This window comes from Dermacentor variabilis, unplaced genomic scaffold (assembly GCF_050947875.1).
Source record: "Dermacentor variabilis isolate Ectoservices unplaced genomic scaffold, ASM5094787v1 scaffold_12, whole genome shotgun sequence".
NCBI lineage: Eukaryota > Metazoa > Arthropoda > Arachnida > Ixodida > Ixodidae > Dermacentor > Dermacentor variabilis.
Genome location: NW_027460280.1, coordinates 60,145,999 through 60,168,136, shown reverse-complemented (window position 1 = coordinate 60,168,136; position 22,138 = coordinate 60,145,999). Strand labels below are relative to the sequence as shown.

Below are 22,138 nucleotides of genomic sequence, written 5' to 3'. Positions count from 1 at the left end.
TAATAAGCGGCTTGTCGTAGACAAACGTCGAAACTTAACTTGGTGATGCGCAGATATAAAGATAGAAAGGCTCAAGGAGAAATCGATGATTTTGGACAAGGAGCCGCTTTGCTTTCCAAATGATCCATGCTGCTATCTTGAGTCATGCTGACTTGAGGGTCCGTTAGATCCACTAGGGCAGCTTGCATTTTGAAAGTGTGGAGAAATGTTTCAGATCCCTGGTTGTGATATTGGAGTGTTCTTACTTTTTTCCTTCTTTTTAAGCGAACCTTCCTTTGCCTCTTCCTTCAACTTTGCCACTGCTGCTGATGCTGCTGGCTGCAGTCTCGCTAAATAGCTCTGGCCGAATGCGTGGATCCTACTGAACGTATACGTCGTCAGGCCGTCATAGTCGTATAATTATCATCACCACTGGCCACTCGCCGTTGTCTCAGACGATTGGCCGGTAGCCGATGTAGGGCAAACAGAAACTGGATCGTGCCGACTGAGGTGGCCCAAGGCGGCAGGTAGCGCACGGAAGCGCGGACGTGAGCTTCAACACCAACACGCCGTGAATGTCATACCATCGTCCTCATTTTATCACCTTCACGCCATCTTCATCATTCCTTTGTTGTCATTGAGTTGTCATATCATCGTTACTACGCCCTCATCTTCGAGCCATCGTGGTCATACCATCATCGTCGTTCTACCTTCATCTATCCATTGTCATCATTCCATAGTCATCATGCTACAGTCGTCATTGCGTCGTCGTCAAAGATAAACAAAGTAAAGGGGTAAAGGTATTTCTGAAGCTATATAAATAGCAATTTCTGGCAGTGACTGCAGTGATGTAATGTGATATGGGTCGCTTTGTTTTGCTCTTTTATTACGCACTATGTTAGAAAATTTTTAACGAAGGTGCGTCAGTCAGGAAACGTTAACGTATATCTGGTTACCGAGACCTTTCGATAAAACTTTGTGCGGACATTTCGCGAATAAACAGAGTCCTCACGAAGCGATATGGCCTGCTAATTTTATAACAATGCTGTTTTCCTTTTCTTTTATCGTGCTGTACTCGGCGGAGGGGGTTAGTCTGGCTTCTGTCAGTTTAGCATCAACTATATACATTAGAAAAAAAAGAAACGAAAAAAAAGCGTTGTTCTTGACACTTGACCATCTTTATAATCATGAAAATTTGGGACGAAGCTAGAGGATTTTTCCTTTTCCCAAATGTTCGTTGCCTAGGTGCGCCTTGACGTTAACTTAAACGCAAACTGCAAGGGATTGCTATGTATACACATCTACTTGACTGCAAAAATTTTTCACTCTGCTGAAAAATATGTTTGGTTTTTGCATGACTGTACAGTTTTCAATAGGATTTGTGTTTTATCGCTTTCGTCGTCTGGTTAATTACAGATTCTGGTGGTGAACTTCGCCCCCCCCCCCCCCCCATCCTAAGAGCATACAAAAATTCTGAAGCTCCGGAGTCCTGGCGTAGAGCGCGGACACCGCAGTGAATGTACAAAGAAGAAAACGATAAAGACGCTTCCACAAGTGATCACCCCGGAATCCGAGCAGTTTGTTGCTCTTCTGGGACGGCACTTCTTTTTTTTTTCTTTTTATTGCGTCGCTCTGCTCTCCAGAAGAAAAAAATGACGTTGGAGGAAAGTGTGAGATTCAAGAAAGCGGGCCTATTTTTTTCTTTTCTTTTTCTTTTTGTTGAAACCTTCGTTTCCTTCTTCTTTCGCAACGGGCAACTGGTGCCGCTTCGAGCGCTCCTGGGCTCGGAGCTGCATGGAAAGGCGCTTCGCTGAACCTTCGAGTAGATATACTGCGTGTTCAAATGTCTCAGACAGCTAGTATTACGCCGGCCGGAGCCACAGCGAAAGGCGCAGCATTAATTTAGGCTACACGGCCTGCAGTATGGCCAAAAAGCCCCCTCACGAGGCCCATTCCTTTTTTTGTTTCTCTTTTGCCATGGCATGGCGCAGCGGACCAGTCGTTGCTACGACTGAAAGCTAAACAGACTGGCTTTTCTAGGGGCTGGCTTAGAATAAATACAACCTAACGCGAGTAAAAAAGAAAGAACGAAAGAAAGCAATGGTAGGCAGCCGGCCAGCGTTTCGCCACCAGTTGAAATCGAACCAGCCTCAGTGAGATACGCGACCCAGTTCCCGGCTGCGATGGTTCGTGAGAATTTAGCTTTTCGCTATCTGTGGTGCTATAATAAACGGGGCTAACTGGCTTGCTTGAAATCAGAACCGCAGCGTCCTGAGCCTTCTTACTGCGGATAACGAAGCGACCTTCGAATCGGCATTGCTGCTGTTGATAGGTGCATTAACGAGAAGAAAACCCTTGGCAACCCGAAACCAGTATGATTACACCAGCTTCGGCTTCACTTCTGCTGTATCAGCTGAGTTACGTAATTGTGCAACGTCGTAAAAAAAATTGGATAGCTGTGGATGGGAAACCTCAGAGGAAGTCGGCAAACATGAGACTGCGCGAAAGAGACACTCTGCCGTACTTACATTCGCTTGTGTGCGGTCGCCACTTTTCTATTAAATTCTCACGCGCCGCAGCGCGGGATGCGCACGGTGATTAAAGTGTAATCGTAACTCCTCGTTGCGAGTTCGCGAAAGCCTTGGCAGTACTTCAAGATATGAGGAAGCTGGCTTCCTTATAGTTATAAGAGCCATCTTAAGATAGAATTCGCGGGACTGTCACAACTGATCAACAAGCAGAAAATAAGGGATATTCGAAATTATAACGTGAGAAAGACTAAGGAAATCGTAAAAGATGAACGCAGAATGAAATCAGTGAGAAGGAAACTTATCATAGGAAAAACCAAGATGCATGCACTGAAAGATAAGCAGGGTAATATCATCAGCAATCTCGAAGGCATAGTAAACGCAGTGGAAGAATTCTATGCTGACCTGTACCGTACCCAGAGGAGCCACAAGACCTCCATTCGAAGCAGTAATGAACAGCTTGCAGAGACTCCTTCTATAACTAGCGATGAGGTTAGAAGGGCCTTGCAAGACATGAAACGGGGAAAAGCGGCGGGAGACGATGGAATAACTGTCGATTTAATCAAAGATGGAGGAGACATAGTGTTTGACAAACTGGCGACTCTCTATACAAAGTGTCTATCGACTTAAAGGGTCCCAGAAAACTGGAAGAATGCAAACATTACACTAATCCACAAAAAGGGAGACGCTAAAGAATTGAAAGATTATAGGCCCATTAGCTTACTCCCAGTATTATATAAAATATTCACGAAGATAATTTGCAATAGAATAAGGGCAACACTGGAATTCAGTCAACCAAGGGTAAAGGCTCCCTTCAGGAAGGGATACTCTACAATGAATCACGTCCATTTCATTAATCAGGTAATCGAGAAATCCGCAGAGTACAATCAGCCTCTCTATATGGCTTTCATAGATTACGAAAAGCCCTTCGATCAATAAAGATACCAGTAGTCATAAAGGCATTACGTAATCAAGGAGTGCAGACCGCTTACTTAAATATCTTGGAAAATATCTACAGAGATTGTACAGCTACCTTAATTCTGCATAAGTAAAGTAGGAAGATACCTATAAAAAAAGGGGTCAGACAAGGAGACACAATCTCTCCAATGCTATTCACTGCGTGCTTGGAAGAAGTATTCACGCTATTAAATTGGAAAGGCTTAGGAGTAAGGATCGTAGCTTACTCCCAGTATTATATAAAATATTCACGAAGATAATTTGCAATAGAATAAGGGCAACACTGGAATTCAGTCAACCAAGGGTAAAGGCTCCCTTCAGGAAGGGATACTCTACAATGAATCACGTCCATTTCATTAATCAGGTAATCGAGAAATCCGCAGAGTACAATCAGCCTCTCTATATGACTTTCATAGATTACGAAAAGCCCTTCGATCAATAAAGATACCAGTAGTCATAAAGGCATTACGTAATCAAGGAGTGCAGACCGCTTACTTAAATATCTTGGAAAATATCTACAGAGATTGTACAGCTACCTTAATTCTGCATAAGTAAAGTAGGAAGATACCTATAAAAAAAGGGGTCAGACAAGGAGACACAATCTCTCCAATGCTATTCACTGCGTGCTTGGAAGAAGTATTCACGCTATTAAATTGGAAAGGCTTAGGAGTAAGGATCGACGGCGAATATCTCAGCAACCTTCGGTTTGCAGAAGACATTGTCCTGTTCAGCAACACTGGAGACGAGTTACAACAAGTGATTGAGGACCTTAACAGAGTGAGTGTAAGAGTGGAGATGAAGATTAATATCAAAAAGGCAAAGATAATGATGAATAGCCGGGCAAGAAAGCAAGAGTTGAGGATCGCCAGTCAGCCTCTAGAGTCTGTGAAGGAGTATGTTTACCTAGGTCAATTACTCCCAGGGGGCCCAGATCATGAGATGGAAATTCATAGAAGAATAAAAATGGGTTGGATCGTATACAGCAGACATTATCAGTTCTTGACTGGAAGCTTACCATTATCATCGAAAAGGAAGGTGTACAATCAGTGCATTTTACCAGTGCGGACATGTGGGGCAGGAACTTGCAGGCTGACAAATAAGCTTGAGAACAAGTTAAGGACCGTGTGATGGAACGAAGATTTCTAGGCTTAACATTAAGAGACAGAAAGAGAGCGGTTTGGATCGCAGAGCAAACGGGTATAGCCGATATTCTAATTGACATTATGAGAAAGAAATGGAGTTGGGCAGGTCATGTAATGCGCAGGTTAGATAACCGGTGGACCATTAGGTTTACAGAATGGGTGCCAAGAGAACGGAAGAGCCGTCAAGGACGGCAAAAGAATAGATGGGGCTATGAAATTAGGAAATTCGCGGGCGCTATAGTTGGAATCGGTTGATGCAGGACGGGGGCAATTGGAGATCGCAGGAAGAGGCCTTCGCCCAGCAGTGGACATAAAATAGATTTATTATTATTATTATTATTATTATTATTATTAACAACAAAAACGAAAATTGCAGCAAACAACATCATAAGTTCGATATGAAGAGCAATAATACAATATAGAGAATATGTTCTAGGATGCTGCAATAAACGCAATGGTGGCGAAACCTTAATTCTTGCTTCTACTTTACTTGGCTTAGCTGAAGACATGCACTTTGTGCAAGTGTCAACTAATCTGAGTGTACTATTTTGGCGCGAGTTGGACATGGGGTCGTGTAGAAGACAGAACAGCACGGTCATTTATCATGCATACTTGATAGTACTTGAATTAACACGTCATCTAAATATTCGTGTAACGATATGATTATGTGCCAATATGCATAATGCGTCATTTTGCGTGTATGTGTCCTAATGAACTATGTTCATTTATTTCAACACTATGCTATTTAACGAACACGCTTCTTTGTGTGCATTTTATTATCCAGTGTTCCACGTTCTTCATATAAGATGGAAGGTTAATTACTGTGTGGGTGTTAATATCGTGAAAAGTTAGCATAATACCCGCCGCGCTGAGGACCGGGTTGCGGGTTTGAGTCCAAATCAAATTCTGAAAAAAGAAAGAAGAGGCGGGGGGTGTTAAACGCAGCAATGCTATTCTCGTGTCCTTTGGGCACACGTTGAAGTAATTGTTCCCAAATATGATTACTAACAGCTTTACACAATCACCATAGCGTACAGTTCTGATTCGCAGTATTTCTCTTTACGCGAATAAATATCTCTTAAACTTAACCAACGGTTAACATGAAAGGCTACACAGACTTTGATAATATTCAGACATTATTAAAGAACCACTTTAAAGACCCATGCGTAATGAATTCGTTGGCTAAAATATCCAGAAGTTTTCATACATGCCTATACATGAGCTCGACTTTCATCATAACCGTCAATACTATGCAATGAGGGGTGTGCATACGTGAAGTGTAAATTTACGTTGCCTATTCTCCTGTCTTCCAGCCAATTGTGCCGATTTTCTAGTTCAAAGTATCAAACCAGACGTGAGTCTCTGCCTGTGGTTCATAACAAAACTAATTTCTCTGCCATAACATCAGCTGCCACTTGAAGTCATCTTATTCTGCTTCTCTGCCAACTGCTAGATCCATAGATAGACTTGCCCACAATATAATGTGGTGAAGATGAAATTTGCAAATATGTATAGACTGTTCTGAGAAAAGCACACACACATATACACACACGCGCGCGCCCCTAGCTTATAGCCGTAAAATAAAGATGTCAAAACTGGAACGTTCTTTGTTGACATTTTTCGTAAGTTGCTCTAGTGCTTTCAAAACGAACAGAATCTACCTTCTGCCATAGACAAATCAGGTTCCTTTCACAACCAGTACACGTGGGGACAAACCGAATCATCGCTAAGGCGCAATCTAAAATTACGGTTTGCGGTCTCTTGTTGCATTCTGACTGCCCTGTTGGACGACTTGTCTGTGACACCGTGACCTAAAAAATTTCAGGGCTCGACCGCTAGAAAATGCTGGGCTGATGTTACTGTAGTGTACATTAGCTGTTACTCATCAGATGTTACTGTAGTGTAGCGTACAATATAGTGTACGAACTTTAGACCTTGCTTTAGACTCCCCGATGAATTTGTTACATTGGTCGAATACTATCCTGGAATGGGCCTGCGAAGAGCCTACGAATACAAGCAAACCCCAACTGTTTCGACGAGCACTAAGAATTCCGTCTCTAAAAGAGTGAACGTCTCCTGGTTAAATAGTACAAAAAGAGCTTCATAAAAAATGAGAAAGTTACTTATGAGCGAAAAGCAGACTGAAAGTTTTGCATACGCAGACTTGAGCACCAGCTTGTGTGGGCACGTATACAGTCGACCGACTCTTTAAACGGTACCGCGCGAGCCTCGACTGACCGGCAGGCCAGCACCTTCTAACCGCGCGAAGCGACGAGATCAGCAAGAGTAGCGTATGCGCACCAAGTTTACTGTTTCGTCTGCTAGACTCTTTCCATAAAAGCACTACACAGCCCCTGTCACCATTAACTCGGTGCAAGCTGCCCGGCTTGTCGCAGAGAATGGCTTCCAGTGAACTTGGCGGGCATGCGCTACTCTTGCTGATCTCGCCGCTTCGCTGTGGTGTTAGAAGGCGCTGACCGGTTGGCCAGTCAACGCTCGCGCGGTACCGTTTAAAGAGTCGGTCAACTGTACGGCGTTTGCAAGCACACTTAACGAATCCTCGGCAACCTATGGGTAAGGTTTGGCGTTTCCGCTTTTTATTTTGCAGAAATTTGGCATACATTCTTAGGTTTTTATTTCAAAAATACTTTTTTTTATTTTTCAGTGGATGTAATTACTTTAACTTTCACCGGCTTGTTTTTCGGCGCAGAACTTTTGCGTCCTGTTTACCGATTGTATCCCTCTTTTTTCTTCTTTTTTTTGTTGTAGATGTCGACACCTGATTCAATGATTTTGCTGACAATGAAGCGTGCTGTACGACAGCAGGTCCTGCTCTTGAAAACTGCAGTTGCATTCAATACACAGGATAACAAAGTTTTCGTCAAGCAATGCATAGCAAACGCGCAGCTCCATACGGCAATGTGACTACGCACGAATTGAGAGAGGGCCTTTGGTATTCGAGCTCATCGAGAGAAACTTTATTTGTAATTTTAGGCGGGTACAGTGCTTTAACGAATAATATCATAATGTAGATACGACCCAACGTTACCGTCAGTGAAGTTTTCCGATTAACCCACCGCAGTATCAGTATACGTAGCGCGAGCACTGCTGGGGCCCGGGCCAAGGCACCTCTGACACCCCCCCCCCCTCCCCCGCTTCTCGTCTCCCTCGCACCAGCAGTCAAAATGGGCGAGAATAAGACAACTGTCAAGATTGCTCGGCGGCAACAAATAAATAAGTAAATAAATAAATAAATCAAAAGGAAGGGAAGGCAATTACTGCTAACTGCACCGTAGCTGCCAAGCTTTGCCTCACCTGAACGGAATGTAGGCTGGCCGTGGCACGCCCTGATCGTCCGTCTTAGCTCTCTGATAAATTTGCTTACTGACCCTTTTCGGTTAAAACCAAATTGGCGAAAAAGAAAACATTGGGCGCACTTGGCTCGTTCTATTTTTTTTTTTTTGTCTTCAAGATTCATAAGCCTTACTTACAGGCACGAAAAATGTATATTACGGTTTCGATGCCCTCTAGCATCTATCTCAACGTCGTAACGAAATGTTTGGCAGCGCTTGCACATCAGGGTATACCGACCTCTCGACGTTCTGGCAACCATTTTCACGGTTCTTTGTTCCGTTCTTCAGAGGTAGTCATCGGGGCAATACGTCGGGATGGCTTGGCGGTTATGGCATCCAACTGCATGGTACGATAGTGTAGATTCAAATCCCAGTCACTGCGCCCGCATTTCGTAGGGCCAGGAAGAGAAACCCTACGCGTGCTGGGCAAAAAATCCAAGCTGCTCAATGGAGTACTTCATTATGGTGTGTTGCATAGCCCATTGGCAGTTGAGACGTCAGAACCCATTAGTTAAGCAACCAACGAGTCTTCGGCGCCTACAGTGTCGCCGAAACTGATGTCCACCTTCACTGGTGACGGATAAACAGCGCACGAAAGAAACATAGATTAAGAAAAGACGCGACGGGCGCTGTTAAGTTTTCTTAGCCTGCGTTTTATCTGTGCGCTGTTTATCTGCCACCACACACTATTACCAACCCGCCCAACTTGTCGCACTTGTCTGCCTACACTGCCTCTATCCAATGGAGATCCTCTGAGCCCACCCCGTCCCCTCACTTTCCTGTGGTCTAAGGTCTTTTGGTTCAATCTCCACAGTGGAACAACATGCACTGAACCTTGTTCTTTTTGCTGCAAATGTCATAGGGCGACGATCAAGATGGGTGGCGTGCTATCGCCTTGACATTGATGTCAGATTAAAGCTTATTTCGCCGTAATCTCTCTGACTGGAGATGTATTCATGCGGCCACGTCCGCGGGACCGAAAAATGCAAATCTACAAACATGCGTCAAAACGCTCCGCATCTAACGCACTTAACGGTATGAACTCAATGCAAGAAATATTATTTATTTATTTGTAATATTGCCGTGCTCAGTTGAGTGCATAGCAGGTGGGCAATGCAAAAGTGTTGCAACATGTTAGAAAGTTACAAACGTACTTCTAAGCAGTGCTCCTAAACAGAGTATCTAAACAGATAAAGGGTTCCTGAACCACCCCTCTGGCTTGCCGAAAAAAAACACAGTCCGCGAATAGCATACGCTGCTGTAAACATCTCAGTCAAACTTTCCAGTCGCGCACGGCGTGTGGTGCTCGCAAGCGCAGTGCGACGTCACCTTTTTTCTCAGACGCTCTCTTTTCAACAGAATCCTGCTACTCACTCTTTTCTGGACGCCTTATTTCGTAATATAGCAGATTCCCACACGCCGCTGCTATTGGCGAATAGCATGACTTCAGTTAAGAAGGATGTTTTGGTCAGTGCGCTTCTTCCTACTGTTACCGTGTATATTTATTGGCGCAGTTTAATAAACATGCTGAAGTAAGCGAACATCTCCTTTCGAATTTCGATAGTAATTACGTACTTCCGGAAAAAGTCGACCAGTGGCTGCTCGCGCTCGGCCCCGGTCACCCGCGTAGGAATTAAACTTTGCCCACCCTGCTTATCGCCGTCGTATACCCGTCGGGTCTCGTTAATTCCGTCTAGTCTTGAACGCTTAACTAGCACCCGCCGTGGTTGCTCAGTGGCTATGGTGTTGGGCTGCTGAGCACGAGGTCGCGGGATCGAATCCCGGCCACGGCGGCCGCATTTCGATGGGGGCGAAATGCGAAAACACCCGTGTGCTTAGATTTAGGTGCACGTTAAAGAACCCCAGGTGGTCAAAATTTCCGGAGTCCTCCACTACGGCGTGCCTCATAATCAGAAAGTGGTTTTGGCACGTAAAACCCCAAATATTATTATTATTATTACTTAACTAGCCTCGAACCACACGAAACTTCAGCTCAGACCGTACGCACGTTTGCCAGCGCCTGCTCACTCCTTGCCGCTCCTGGTTAGACGTCATGGCAGTCTTCGCTTCGTATTGAGCTATCGATAGCGCTTCAGTTGGATATGGCTACTATCCGTCGTAATGGGAACAGCGCGAACAAGACGACGACGGAGTGAAAGGAAACAGGACGAGCGCTGACTCACAACTACGTTTACTGAGACACACATCAGGTATATAAGCGACACAGGTGATCACATGGTCAATCGAGGAACGCACAACCGGGCCACGTGTATACAGGGAATTTGTTACCGTATCGAGCTATCTAGGTACGTTAATTCCTGCTGAGAAAGCGCGATCGAAGGCTGGCTAATGCACCACGTGCCCTTTCGTTCAATGTGGGCTGCTTCCACGACTAATCTGGTGGATGTTTAAACACACGGATGCATCGCCGCGTAGATACCGCGGCCGCCGCGGGGTGTCGCGACAAGTCCTCTGACTGAGCGATCAGCGGCTCGCTGAGGACAACCGCGTTTGGCGCGTCGTAGGCGCGCATATCTGTTGCAGCGTCTACGTGAACATCCAAAATCAAATTTGAACTGCGCGCCGCGGTGACTTTCAGTACGCGGAGTGCTTTGGGCACGCCCCGCTGCGCTACATGTAGCCTTCGCAGTGCAAGTTATTGAAATAGGAGCGGAAGCACCACGTAGCCAACGTTTCATTAGAGAGTTTTAGAATAGGGGCCCCCAAACGTTTTGGGAACACAAAGAAATAGCGTCGAAGCCAATGCGCATGCGCGAGACGCAAACTGCGTTTGAGTTTTGCGTTTGGAACGCTATTTCACCGATTTAGCGGGAGCCCAGACAGCGTCCCCAAAAGCTTTGCGTCAACAAACATGGCGGCACCCATCGAAGCGACCCTAGCACCAAACTGGGTTCGATTCGCGGTAACACGTGAAGTTCGCAAGCTAGGAGAAGTGACTGCGGTTATCGCTTTCTCTCAACTAGCGTGTGTTATGAAGACTGATCCATTAGACGCCGCTGATTCCGAATTCGATTGTGGATTTTATAGCTCATAGGCTTAACGCGGTTAAGCTTGGCTGGTGAAGGCACGTAAAGTTGGTTTTGTTGCTCAAAACTAAGCGCAACTAATTGTTTGCTACTTACAGAATAACCTCTAAATTGTAATTAAACGCGAATACACGCAAGTCAAAATTACTATTCCTATCATAAAATGGTATATCTTATTTAAAAATTTCTAATAGCTTTTCTTTGACGCCGTAGTGGCGCTGTCCACGCAAGATGCTATCCGCAAACCCAAAGCCCTATTTTAAAACCCACCCGCCGTGGTTGCTCAGTGGCTATGGTGTTAGGCTGCTGAGCACGAGGGCTCGGGATCGAATCCCGGCCACGGCAGCCGCATTTCGATGGGGGCGAAAACACCCTTGTACTTAGATTTAGGCGCACGTTAAAGAACCCCAGGTGGTCTAAATTTCCGGAGTCCTCCACTACGGCGTCCCTCATAATCAGAAAGTGGTTTTGGCACGTAAAACCCCATCATTTTTTTAAATTCTAAAACTCTTCCCTCCTGCGTGTCCCAACGCTATAGCACCCGCAAAGCTCTTTGGGGCCCCTATTCTAAAACTGTCTATTGCCAATGACTCCGCTTCTACTGAACGTATTGAAGTACTTTTTGCGGCAAAGTATTTCTAAAATAGTCTAACCTCAAATGCATCTATCGACTTCGATAAAGAGTGGTCCATGGCCCCTTTAAGTAGTGTTCCAACGAGCGAGCATGCGCGGCAAAGGCTATGCTGTTAAGGGTTAGGTGCAGTCTCCGACTTTGCCCGCCATGGTAGCTTAGTGGCTGTGGCGTTGCACTGCTAAGCTGGATGTCACGGGTTCGATCCCGCCCGCGGCGAGATCATTGTTTTGGCGCGTAAAACTCCAGAAGTTAACTTTGTAAGTCTACAACTTTGCTTTGAAAACGGTCATTGTTTCGGAGCTCGTGAAACTACGCGTATTCGCGAAGTTTCGCTTATTGTACATGAAAAACAAAAAAAGATTGCTTTAATGCGCCGTTGTTGAAAGAGTAGTTTGTTAGGGTGTTTTAGAGCGCAGCTCTTAGGCGCCCGTTCCTGCGGCAAGCGTCGGCGTCCTACCTCGTGCCCGAACGAACGAGCACAGCGAAAGATGAGAGCGAACGCGGAGCGCAGCCGGGGATGAAAAAAAGTGGGGAGAGTGAAAAGAGCGCGACGAGAAAAGCGGAGGAGGAGGGTATGGCAAAAGCGTGAGAAGAAAACCGTATTACCGCGCACGAGGGGCTTTGTGGCGACGATGGCTCCGAGATGGCGCCAGGGTAGCGCGCATCGTCTGTATGGAAACAAAGCGTTGCATGATGGGACGTCGCCTATGGAGTCTGCTGTTAGTCGCGCCCACGCATTACCCACGCGCTTCGTCTCGCGATCTTAGCGAGGCCGTCGTGCCACAACTAGCTCCATTTGGAACGTGCCGCACGAGGCAAATTATCCGCGCCAGCCAATACATCGCGAAATGAAAATACGTACACATATGCGCTTAAATTTCGCATTAGGGAGTATCGTAATCGCCGGTTAATCTTGTTATGCTTATGAGAAGTTGGGCGCGACTATGAAAATAATATGAAATAATAATATGAAATATGAAATAATAAATATGAAAACTTAAACATACTTAACAATCATGCAGCAAGTGGTACAAAAACTGAAGACGTAGATTCGTTGCTCTAGTGAACAGTGTCTCAATGCCAGAAGAAGCCAGAAGGTTAGTAGGATAGTCCGCGCGTTTATGCTTGGTATACCCAATCCTGATGGCTTTGCGCTGTACTGCCTCCAATTTTGTGATAATGGTTAGCGGTTATTATTGTTTGCTTTGGAAATATACATAGAAATAGTAAGAGAACAAAGCAAGGGAAGGAGCAGCCTGGCAAGTGCCACCGGAATGGCCACAATGCCTGCCTATTCTTTAGGAAGGAAGGTATAGAGATGAAAAATAGGAATAGAAGGAAAGAGAAAATAAACAACAAGAAGATAGACTACAAAGAGCATGGTAAAACCACGGCAAATAAAGAAAGATAATGTTACCTAATAACGGTAATGTTAATAACAATAATAATAATAATAATAATGAACAAAGCAAAATACACTGTAAACGGGAAGCGAAGACAGGTTCTTCTAGGAAAGAAAAGAGGACGAGATAAGCCTGGTCGCATCGAGACGCGCAACTACTGGGATAGACGAATTCATCGAGGGCCGTGCCCGGGATGCGCGCAAGGGACGAGCGGAAGGACGTGAGCGGTTTGCGACACTTTATTTTGAGGAGCTTCTGCGTGACCACGGCCTTGGAATCCACCACGTTCATTAATCGATTTTGTTTGTATCTAAACATTGCCCGTGATTTCCGGTTAACGGAATGAACCTGTAGATGAAAGAGGGGAAAATATGGACAATATTCGCAGGTGTTATACCGGGTGTTCAGAATTAAGCTTTATGGTTTACTTAAAGTTAGGCACTGAGTGGCACGCGAAGACCACCTGGGAAAAAAGGTATGTGGCCAGTGGGACACAAAGCTAGATGATAATTATCGCTGTCGGCAGTCCAGTTAACTAAAATTGAATAATGAACTTTTTCTTAATTTTTTTTTTTAATATTTGGGGTTTTACGTGCCAAAACCACTTTCTGATTATGAGGCACGCCGTAGTGGAGGACTCCGGAAATTTTGACCCCCTGGGGTTCTTTAACGTGCACCTAAATCTAAGCACACGGGTGTTTTCGCATTTCGCCCCCATCGAAATGCGGCCGCCGTGGCCGGGATTCGATCCCGCGACCTCGTGCTCAGCAGCCCAACACCATAGCCACTGAGCAACCACGGCGGGTAGAACTTTTTCTTGACTGCAGTAAGTGGGTATGGTTGTATTGAAAAGTTAGAGGCAGTCGTGTTTCTACACATTATCAGTTGGAAAAATTCTTCTAGCGTGTCTGTGCTCCGAGATATCCAACTCCAATTTTTAATTTCGTTCGCATGATTACGCATGCAAGAGAGTGAGGATCGGAGCAAAGCTCCTCCCTGATGTGACGCGGCTGTTGCGTGAGGCGTTTAGTCTAACAGGGAGGAGGTAGAGGCAAAGATGATAACTATTCCCCCTTCCCCTCTCGGCTGGCAGAATCAAGATTTGACAGCGCGGTGAGCCGTACAGTTGTTGCTCTTGATTTCAATCAAACTTAGAATACTTGGAAATCAGCAGTCACTTTATTTGCGCAGACCAGGCAAGGACCATGCCCGCTTGTGTAGTCACCATTACGCACGCGCACTGCCCTCCGGCTTCTCCGCTCGCGCCATTATCGCGGCGTGGCAGCTGCCGCCATCGTTACAGGCTGCGCGGTCGCATGTTACGACAGCGGTTCCGGGTTCTTCGTTTTTTATTTCGCCAGCCGAGAGGGGAAGGGGCACAGTTATGCCAATGCCTCCACCCCGTTGTGTGAGACTAAAAACCGCACGCAACAGTCGCGTCACATCAGGGAGGAGCTTTGCGCCGATCCTCACTCTCTTGCATGCGTAATCTTCCGAACGACAACTAAAATTTTGAGTCGGATATCTCAGAGTACAGACACACTAGAAGAATTTTCCAACTGATACATTGTATAGACACACGACTGCATCTAACTGCTCAATACAAATATACTCACTTACTGCAGTCAACAAAAAGTAAATTACTAAATTTTAATTTGGCTGCTCACAGCGATAATTATCATCTAACTTTATGTCCCCCTGGACGCATAACCTATTTCCACCGCTGGTCATCGCGTGCCTCTCAGTGCCTAGCTTTAAGAAAACAACAAAGCTTAATTTTGAACACCCTGTATATACGTGAATACCTAGACCAAAAAGATATGGCAGGAAACAAAAAAGAAAACGAAAGAAAGAAAGAAAGAAAGAAAGAAAGAAAGAAAGAAAGAAAGAAAGAAAGGAAGGAAGAAAGGAAGAAAGGAAGAAAGGAAGAAAGAAAGTGAAGGCCGACTAAGCAAATTCACTTAGTTATTCCTCTTTAATGTTTCCTTGTCTGGAGGAATAAATTCGTCTGTGCCATAGCGACAACCACTGGCAAGACGCGCGAGGCTTGAAAACAAGAAAAAGAAAAGTGCCCCTTAAAGAACGTTTCCACATCTTCTCTGACGAGCACGGACCGTCTGACGGCGATGTCTACTCGTGCGCCGGCGCTCGCCGGTGCGATGATGTCTCTGTTGACAGCGCGCCTGCCATTCCTCCTGGGAGCGTCTCTGCCGCCGCCGGCACTACGACCTGCTTCCCTCTTCAGTTGTTGCTCCTTGGGGAAGGTCGCGGCCTTCTTTTTCCTTCTCCATACCGGGCTCAGAAAAGAAAAAAATGCGCGGCGACGCAGTTTACGTCAATGGGAGAGTACGGCGCTCGAGACGCCGTCGGAGCACAATCCGCGGCGATTACCCGACGGGAGGCACGAACTTTTTAACCCCAAGTTCTTTTCGCTCGAGCGAAAATAGTGAATAGCGCCATATAAGGCATCGCAAAGCAATGCGCACTTTACGAAAGTTGCAGCTATTGCAGCAGCAGCAGCAGCAGTCGGCGAGCTGTTCCGCAATATGATGGCTCGGCGGGTGCTGCGACAGGCGTCACTGCGCAGTCTGCGCTGGCTTGCGACAGAGCTTGCCGGGACGCCTCTTGTCCCGCTCACACCTTTCACCCCCATTTTCCTGCCCTCTGACGTTGACTTTCGATACGTGGCCGAGAAAACCATATGGGCGACAGCCGGACGCAGCTGGGACACAAGCAGCTACCGTGCGATGCGGCTCAAGCAAATAAACGCTACGCAGAAAGGGCCCACTTTGAGAGACTCAAATGTTTCGACAGTCCTTGCGCACCTCGAAGCTAATATGCAGCGTCCTCAAAACTGCTCTTTCGCAAGCGCCGGTCGCGATTGGCCATCGCCGCCGCGATTGACTCGTGATCGCAGTAGTCGTTATCATGAGTGTCGGGTGGCCTAGCGCCTGTCATGTAGGAAACATTACGTGAGACAAGTTTTGGAAATACGGGGCCTCAGCGTCGCAACAGTGAAAGCTTAGCCTGGGCTCATTGATGCTCTTTTTATCCATATTATTATTGTTGTTGTTATTGTTATTGTTATTGCTGTTGTTATTGTTGTTATTGTTGTTTGTTTGTTTGTTTTGAAAACATATATATACTAGCCAAGAAAGGGGGAGGCGAGAATCAGGCAGACAACTACTACGCGAAGTGGCACAACGCCTGCCCACTCTTCAGAAAGGAGGAGACAAACATAGCAATGGAATACAGGAACAAGGGAAGAGATGAGGAAAAAAAGAGCAAGATTGGGCAAACGTCAAAGAATTAAGCAGAACATACACAGCACAGGTCACACACAGTAAGGCCGTTCACTGCAGGTCACGCCACTTAAGAAAGTCGAAATAGAAAAAAAAAAATAGTGTCTGAGGTCGCGTCCCCCGAAAACAGTAATAGGCATAACACAGACATGTAGGCACAGGTTATTGTGCAATGAAACGCACTGTTCATGCGGATTTGATTTATGACGCCCGCTGACGCTTGAGACCTTGTATCCAGCTCTGCATTTGTAGGCCGCGCAAGGAGGTTGATATACATTGTTCCACGTATTCGAATTCGGGAAGTATAAAGTGACAGTCGTGATCGTGTTACTCGAGTTTGTCTGAACTCTGCAGCAATAGTTTGCTTCGTCCAGCCATAAAATCTGCGTTGTTCGACTCTACGTATTTTATCGTTTCATCGCTTGCCGAATGCATGATGCTCACAGAGGGAACATAATGGGTCACGGGATGCACACTGTGTACATGTGAAGTTGTGGCACAGGAGTACTTATGCACGCGTACTGCACGGCCACTTTAGTTCTACAAGTACGCGCGATAACTCATATTCATGCGTAAGCGTTCTTTGGCTAGTACCCCTGCAAAATCTATCCGTTCTGTGACGCCTTATATCTGCAAAATGAATGCATTATTGGTCAAGTTAACACGTGCAATTGTTATAGTGAAATAGTAAATGATTAGTAGCGACGTGAAAAAAAATCTGGTTACGTCGCCGTCGCCACGTCAAGGCCGTAACAAAAAAGGAACATAAAGAAGTTACTACATGTGATCGTTATAATAGTGTAACAGATTGGTAGCGTTATAAAATAAAACAAATAAGCAAAACTGGTGACGTCGCCGTACCCGCGTCGAGGTCGTAACAAAAAGGAAAAAAAAAACTATGCTGTGGCATAAAAAAGAAACTGGTTGTGAAGGCACTTCGGCTCAGTGGATATATCTGCAGATTACATGCATAATTTCTGAAGTTTAGACATGAAATCGTTATAACAGTGTAATAGTTGACGATTGGTAGCAATGGGTAGACATGCATAAGCTAGCCAAATAAGCAAGCAAATCCAAAGTGAGCCAAATCAGCAGCAGCTGAGCAGTGAGCAAAGCAGCAGCTGAGCCAAACAATGCTTACGCGTTAGTGGCAGTTTTAAGAATTTCTGTACTATTTTTCTTTTTGTCTCACAATCAAGCTTTTTTTTTCCCGTTTTCTTCGAGCACACAAGTCACATTTCTCATTCTACGTACTTCTTCTTTCGCATCTGCCAGGTGGCTTGCCGAAGGGTGTATATGACTGTCTTTCTTCCGTAATGAGTATTAGTTGGAAGTTACAACCTATCCCGTCGCCTTCTTCGTCTTTTGTGTTTGCCACTGGTTTATTTATTTATTTATTTATTTATTTATTTATCTTCAATTTGCTAACACGTACCAACTGGCCCTGCTCACCACATTGCTGCTTTGGCACCTCTTCTTGGTGGATATCTTTGATTAGCTTTATCCGCACATATTTGTTCTCTACTTAATTCTTCTGCTTAGTTTGATTTGGTTTAAGCGCAATAACTAAAATTTATAAATTTTTCATAGGTAGAACCGGCGCTGCTACCAATCATCATCATCATCATCATCATCATCATCATCATCATCATCCTGTTTTATGTCCACTGCAGGACGAAGGCCTCTCCCTGCGATTTCCAATTAGCCTTGTCCTGCGCCAACCGATTCCAACTAGCGCCCGCGAATTTCCTCATTTTATCGCTCCACCTAGTCTTCTGTCGTCCTTGATTGCGTTTCTCGTCTCTTGGTACCCATTCTGTAACCCTAATGGTCCAACGGTTATCTAACCGGCGCATTACATGACCTGCCCAGCTCCAATACGCACCTTTTAGGGATGTTTCACTGCAGAGCCGGTAGGAAAAAACAGCTACATTTAGAATATACACTGTGACATCAATGAGAATACGCGTGGAATGTTTTCAGAACAAAGGAGTGAAGAGGCGTCAACAGAAAGCCACTTGAAATTCTCCCAGGAATAACGCGAACGAAAGCAAACCTAGAAATCCCTTAATCGCAGATTTATGTAGTCGCGAACCCCTCGTGAAGTGATTATGTTTAAAAGCTAGTTCTACAAGCTCGCATAATTTATCCAAAATAGGGAGAAAAATCCATACTAAAATAGAAGGACGCGAATGAAATAAGAACAAGCATTGAAGGTTGGTTGCAGATGAAAGCATTTTAGTTTTGGGGCATTTCGCCTTGTTACTAACGAAACCAATGAAGAATATCCTAGCTTACCGCACAGGTTGGAAACATCGAGTGGAGCCGGAAATCAAACAGGCAAAATCCATTTAAAATACAGCATTACCACCTTTTGCTTGCTTTCTTAGCACTTTATGTTCCGTTATGCGAGCTTGCTGAGTCTTACTCATATAATACTCAAATGTGATGGCTCTTTAGATGAGGCAGTTTAGTGCCAATTACCTGGAAGGACTGGAGACTTCATAAGTAGTCTACATAACGTTAATACCGAACGCACAACAATTTCGGGGATGCAGAAGGGACGAGGCATCACCAGTGCACGTGGCATCCTGCGTATTCCGAGTCCCACGTTTGCTGCGCTGAGTTTATACTAGTTGGCGCCGTGCTGCAGCAGCTGACCCGCACTTACACCCTTCTCAATACTTATACATGTGTCCCTGATGTGTATTCTATAAAGAAAGCATGCAGTTATCTGAATAGATTGCGTTTAACTCCCACGAAGCGATATATCTGTGGTATTTGCGTTTTTTTAAAGAATAACATTTGAAGCGAATCGTAAAGCCCAAGTGTTCGTTCCCGCCAACGCGTCAAAGCGAGTAAAAACAACGTTTCTGTTTGTTTATTTATTTATTTATTTATTTATTTATTTATTTATTTATTTATTTATTTATTTGAGGTTCTCCATGCTTGCAACACGGTTTTTAGTAAAGGAATCCATGAAAATTGTACTGCTTGCAGCCTTTTAACGTTAATTATCGTCGTCGGTATTTCTTTATTTTGTTCCCCCTAATACTTTATAACTTGTCGCCAGCAGAGTGACGGATAAGAAGCTGTGACGTCATCCCCGCGCTATTTCCAGCGGCATGCTCGCTCGTTAACTGTGCCTAGGATGGTCTGCTCTCAGCCCACCACGGTCGCCGTGCGCGGGGCACGAACTTGCCGGCGCATATTTTCCTTTTCTTGTACTTTTTAGGTTGCGAAGCGGAAGTGAGAGTGGGAGGCGTGTATGCGTTACATAAGCGCGCCATTCCCCAGCGTTGGGGAAAGCCCGGCCTTAGCGCAGCACATTCCCGCCGCCGGGGAGCATTGAACGTGTGCCGGCCATGGCGACGCCAACACCGCGTCTTCCCTGCCCCGTGGCCAGAGAACCGTGTTCGCCGGCGTTCCCCAGATGGCGCTTGGCGTCGCGGGCGCTGCGCATGCTCGCGCTTGAAGGTGGGGGGGAGGGGGGGGGGCGGCGCGCGCAGCCGCGGTTCCAGCCGCGGGCCGCCGTTCTGTGCCGCCATGGGGACTCTTGGGCACGCTGAGCAGGGTGTCTCGCCAGGAGAGCCCCAGGCGAGCCGCCGCGGCTGAACAGCGAGGCCGGCCCCCCCGAGGGATGGTGCGCTCGGCGCGGCGCGCTCTGCTCTAGGCCGCCGCCGCGCTGCCATGTCCACGCGCAGCCAGGACCCCGCCGCCGTGCCGCTGGCCGGCTCGAGCGGACTCCAGCAGCGCCGCTTCGCCGGAAGATGTGCCGACCGTGCGGCTTCTCCCGAAGGTGAGTGACAGAACGAGAGCAGCAGCGAGGCGCGCACACCCGGCTCACCGCATTCTCGCGACTGCCGGCGCGCCGGTGCGAACGCGCGACCCCCGCGTGCTCGAGCGCGGCGCCGGAATCATGCGACGGTTTCGGTTTTGCTTCCGCTCCCCAACTTCTGACTCGCGACTCGATAGGGCCAGCGAAAACTTCGCGCCGGCTGAGAAGTAGCCTCTGACTCGACTTAACACGTGAGCGTACGAGACGGAAGCCGCAGAGAGGATTATTACAGGCGTGAAAATCGTCTTCGTACATTCGATGATTTGCTCGCGCGTGATTCGACTTGTCCCGCGTTTTCAAAGTTCGGCCCCCCTTCTCTCTCTCTCCCTCGCGTTAGAGGCGCGCGCTACGATTCACACACGGAGCCACCAGTTACAATGAAAGCACGAACTGAATCACCGTATCGGCGCAGTATCACGTTCGGACAGTTGCGTAAAAAAAATTTATCGTGTTTTCTCTTTATTGCCGTAATCGCTCTCGTCATCCTTCTTTAACTCATCTGTATGGGCAGCCGCAGCTCATTTGCAATGCCCCACACAACTAGATTTCAGATACGGCTTGAATGCAATTCTGATAATACCGGTATCATTAGCTGAAATTACGGGAACTCAAAGTCGTATATCAAGAAAAACGCCCATTCCAGTCGCAGAGTTTGCGTCGGCTACTTCCGGAAGTGTCCCATGACAGCCCTGTAGGCTGCTGGGAAAGGAAAGGGGGAGTTTGGTAGGTTACACAATTTCGCTCAGCGTAATTTACTGTGTCAGCTTCGTTTGTTGCGTGACCTTCATTGTTTCTGTCTATGTATGCGTTCTTTTATTTCCTTTTACCTCGCAAATGTGGCTGTTCCATGCGCATTCATTTTCACTCCACAGAAGTTAATCGCGGACACCTGAGAGCAGGAATTTGTATTATGTATTCCAAATTCCTGATCCAGATGTCTTCCTTTTCTAATGCAGGTGAGCTCGGGTCACTTTCGTCGTCAACTACTTGTTAGTTATATGGCGCGCCACTGTTTTGAGACGTTAAGCTGCATATGCTGTTGCGGCACCGGCTGAAAACGTTCCTCTATGTGAGAATTTATGAAGGTTACACTAAGAGCAACATTTCATGTGTTCGAGATCTATGAATGTCTTAAACGTAACTCATAACACTATGAATCGCTACCCTGCGACGGAGAGAAATCTGATGCACAAAACCTGCCCCTTGTATTCTCAGAGACACGCTTGCGGCAAATAAGGTTTAAATGGTAACCGCTCTCTATTCGCGCCCACCAGAAATGATTTCGGAAAGATGTCAGATGTTCGCTACTCACGAAAGATTATTGTCTATAATACATGGCAGGAAGCGCCAACATTTACGCAAGACGATGAATTGCAGTTATGTTAGGGATAATGTGCTGTTTAAATCTCACTCATAGGGCTCCAATCGCTAATTTCATCTATGTGATAGCGCTCGTGCAAGAAACATGCGTCTAGTATGCTAGAGCTGTCGCTATTTGTGCACGAGTATGCATTTTCCTGCCATGTTGATGAGTACCCCCGGGGTAAGTAAAATGTTAGTGTAATGTAAGTGTAACGTAAGTAAAGTAAGTAAACTCCAGTACGCCTTCTTGAGTCACCATGGTTTAAATATATACCTCATAGTAAGCGGAGCTCATGCGCCCACAGCAAGCTGCAGTACACAAATGAGACGTCCAGTTGACTTTAGTAAAAAAAAAAAAAGCAAATAGCAAGCCCCTCAACGACTTTGAACATCCCACGGATAAGCATTCTGAATGCCTAATCTTCTAGATTATACATTTTGATTTCGAAAGTGATTGCTATATTGTGAGAAGCCACATTAATTTTTGCGTGTAACCCTGCCGTTGTAAATTCGGTGATTTCGGTGTCCTTTGAGCTGCAAGTTCAGCTATAACGCTTGAACGCTTGAACTCCTAGATATATTTGCAGATTTCT

The 22,138-nt window shown here is 46.0% G+C and overlaps 1 protein-coding gene across 1 annotated transcript in view; it reads left to right on the top strand.

Annotated features, from left to right (window-relative positions):
- Positions 1-19,878: 19,878 nt before the first annotated feature.
- Positions 19,879-22,138, top strand: part of LOC142566124 (Kv channel-interacting protein 4-like) — a 587,487-nt gene continuing 585,227 nt past the window's right edge. Inside the window, exon 1 of the mRNA XM_075676923.1 lies at positions 19,879-20,144. Coding sequence (XP_075533038.1) covers positions 20,036-20,144 — 109 coding nt within the window. The 5' untranslated portion in view covers positions 19,879-20,035. The remainder of the gene's footprint in view (positions 20,145-22,138) is intronic.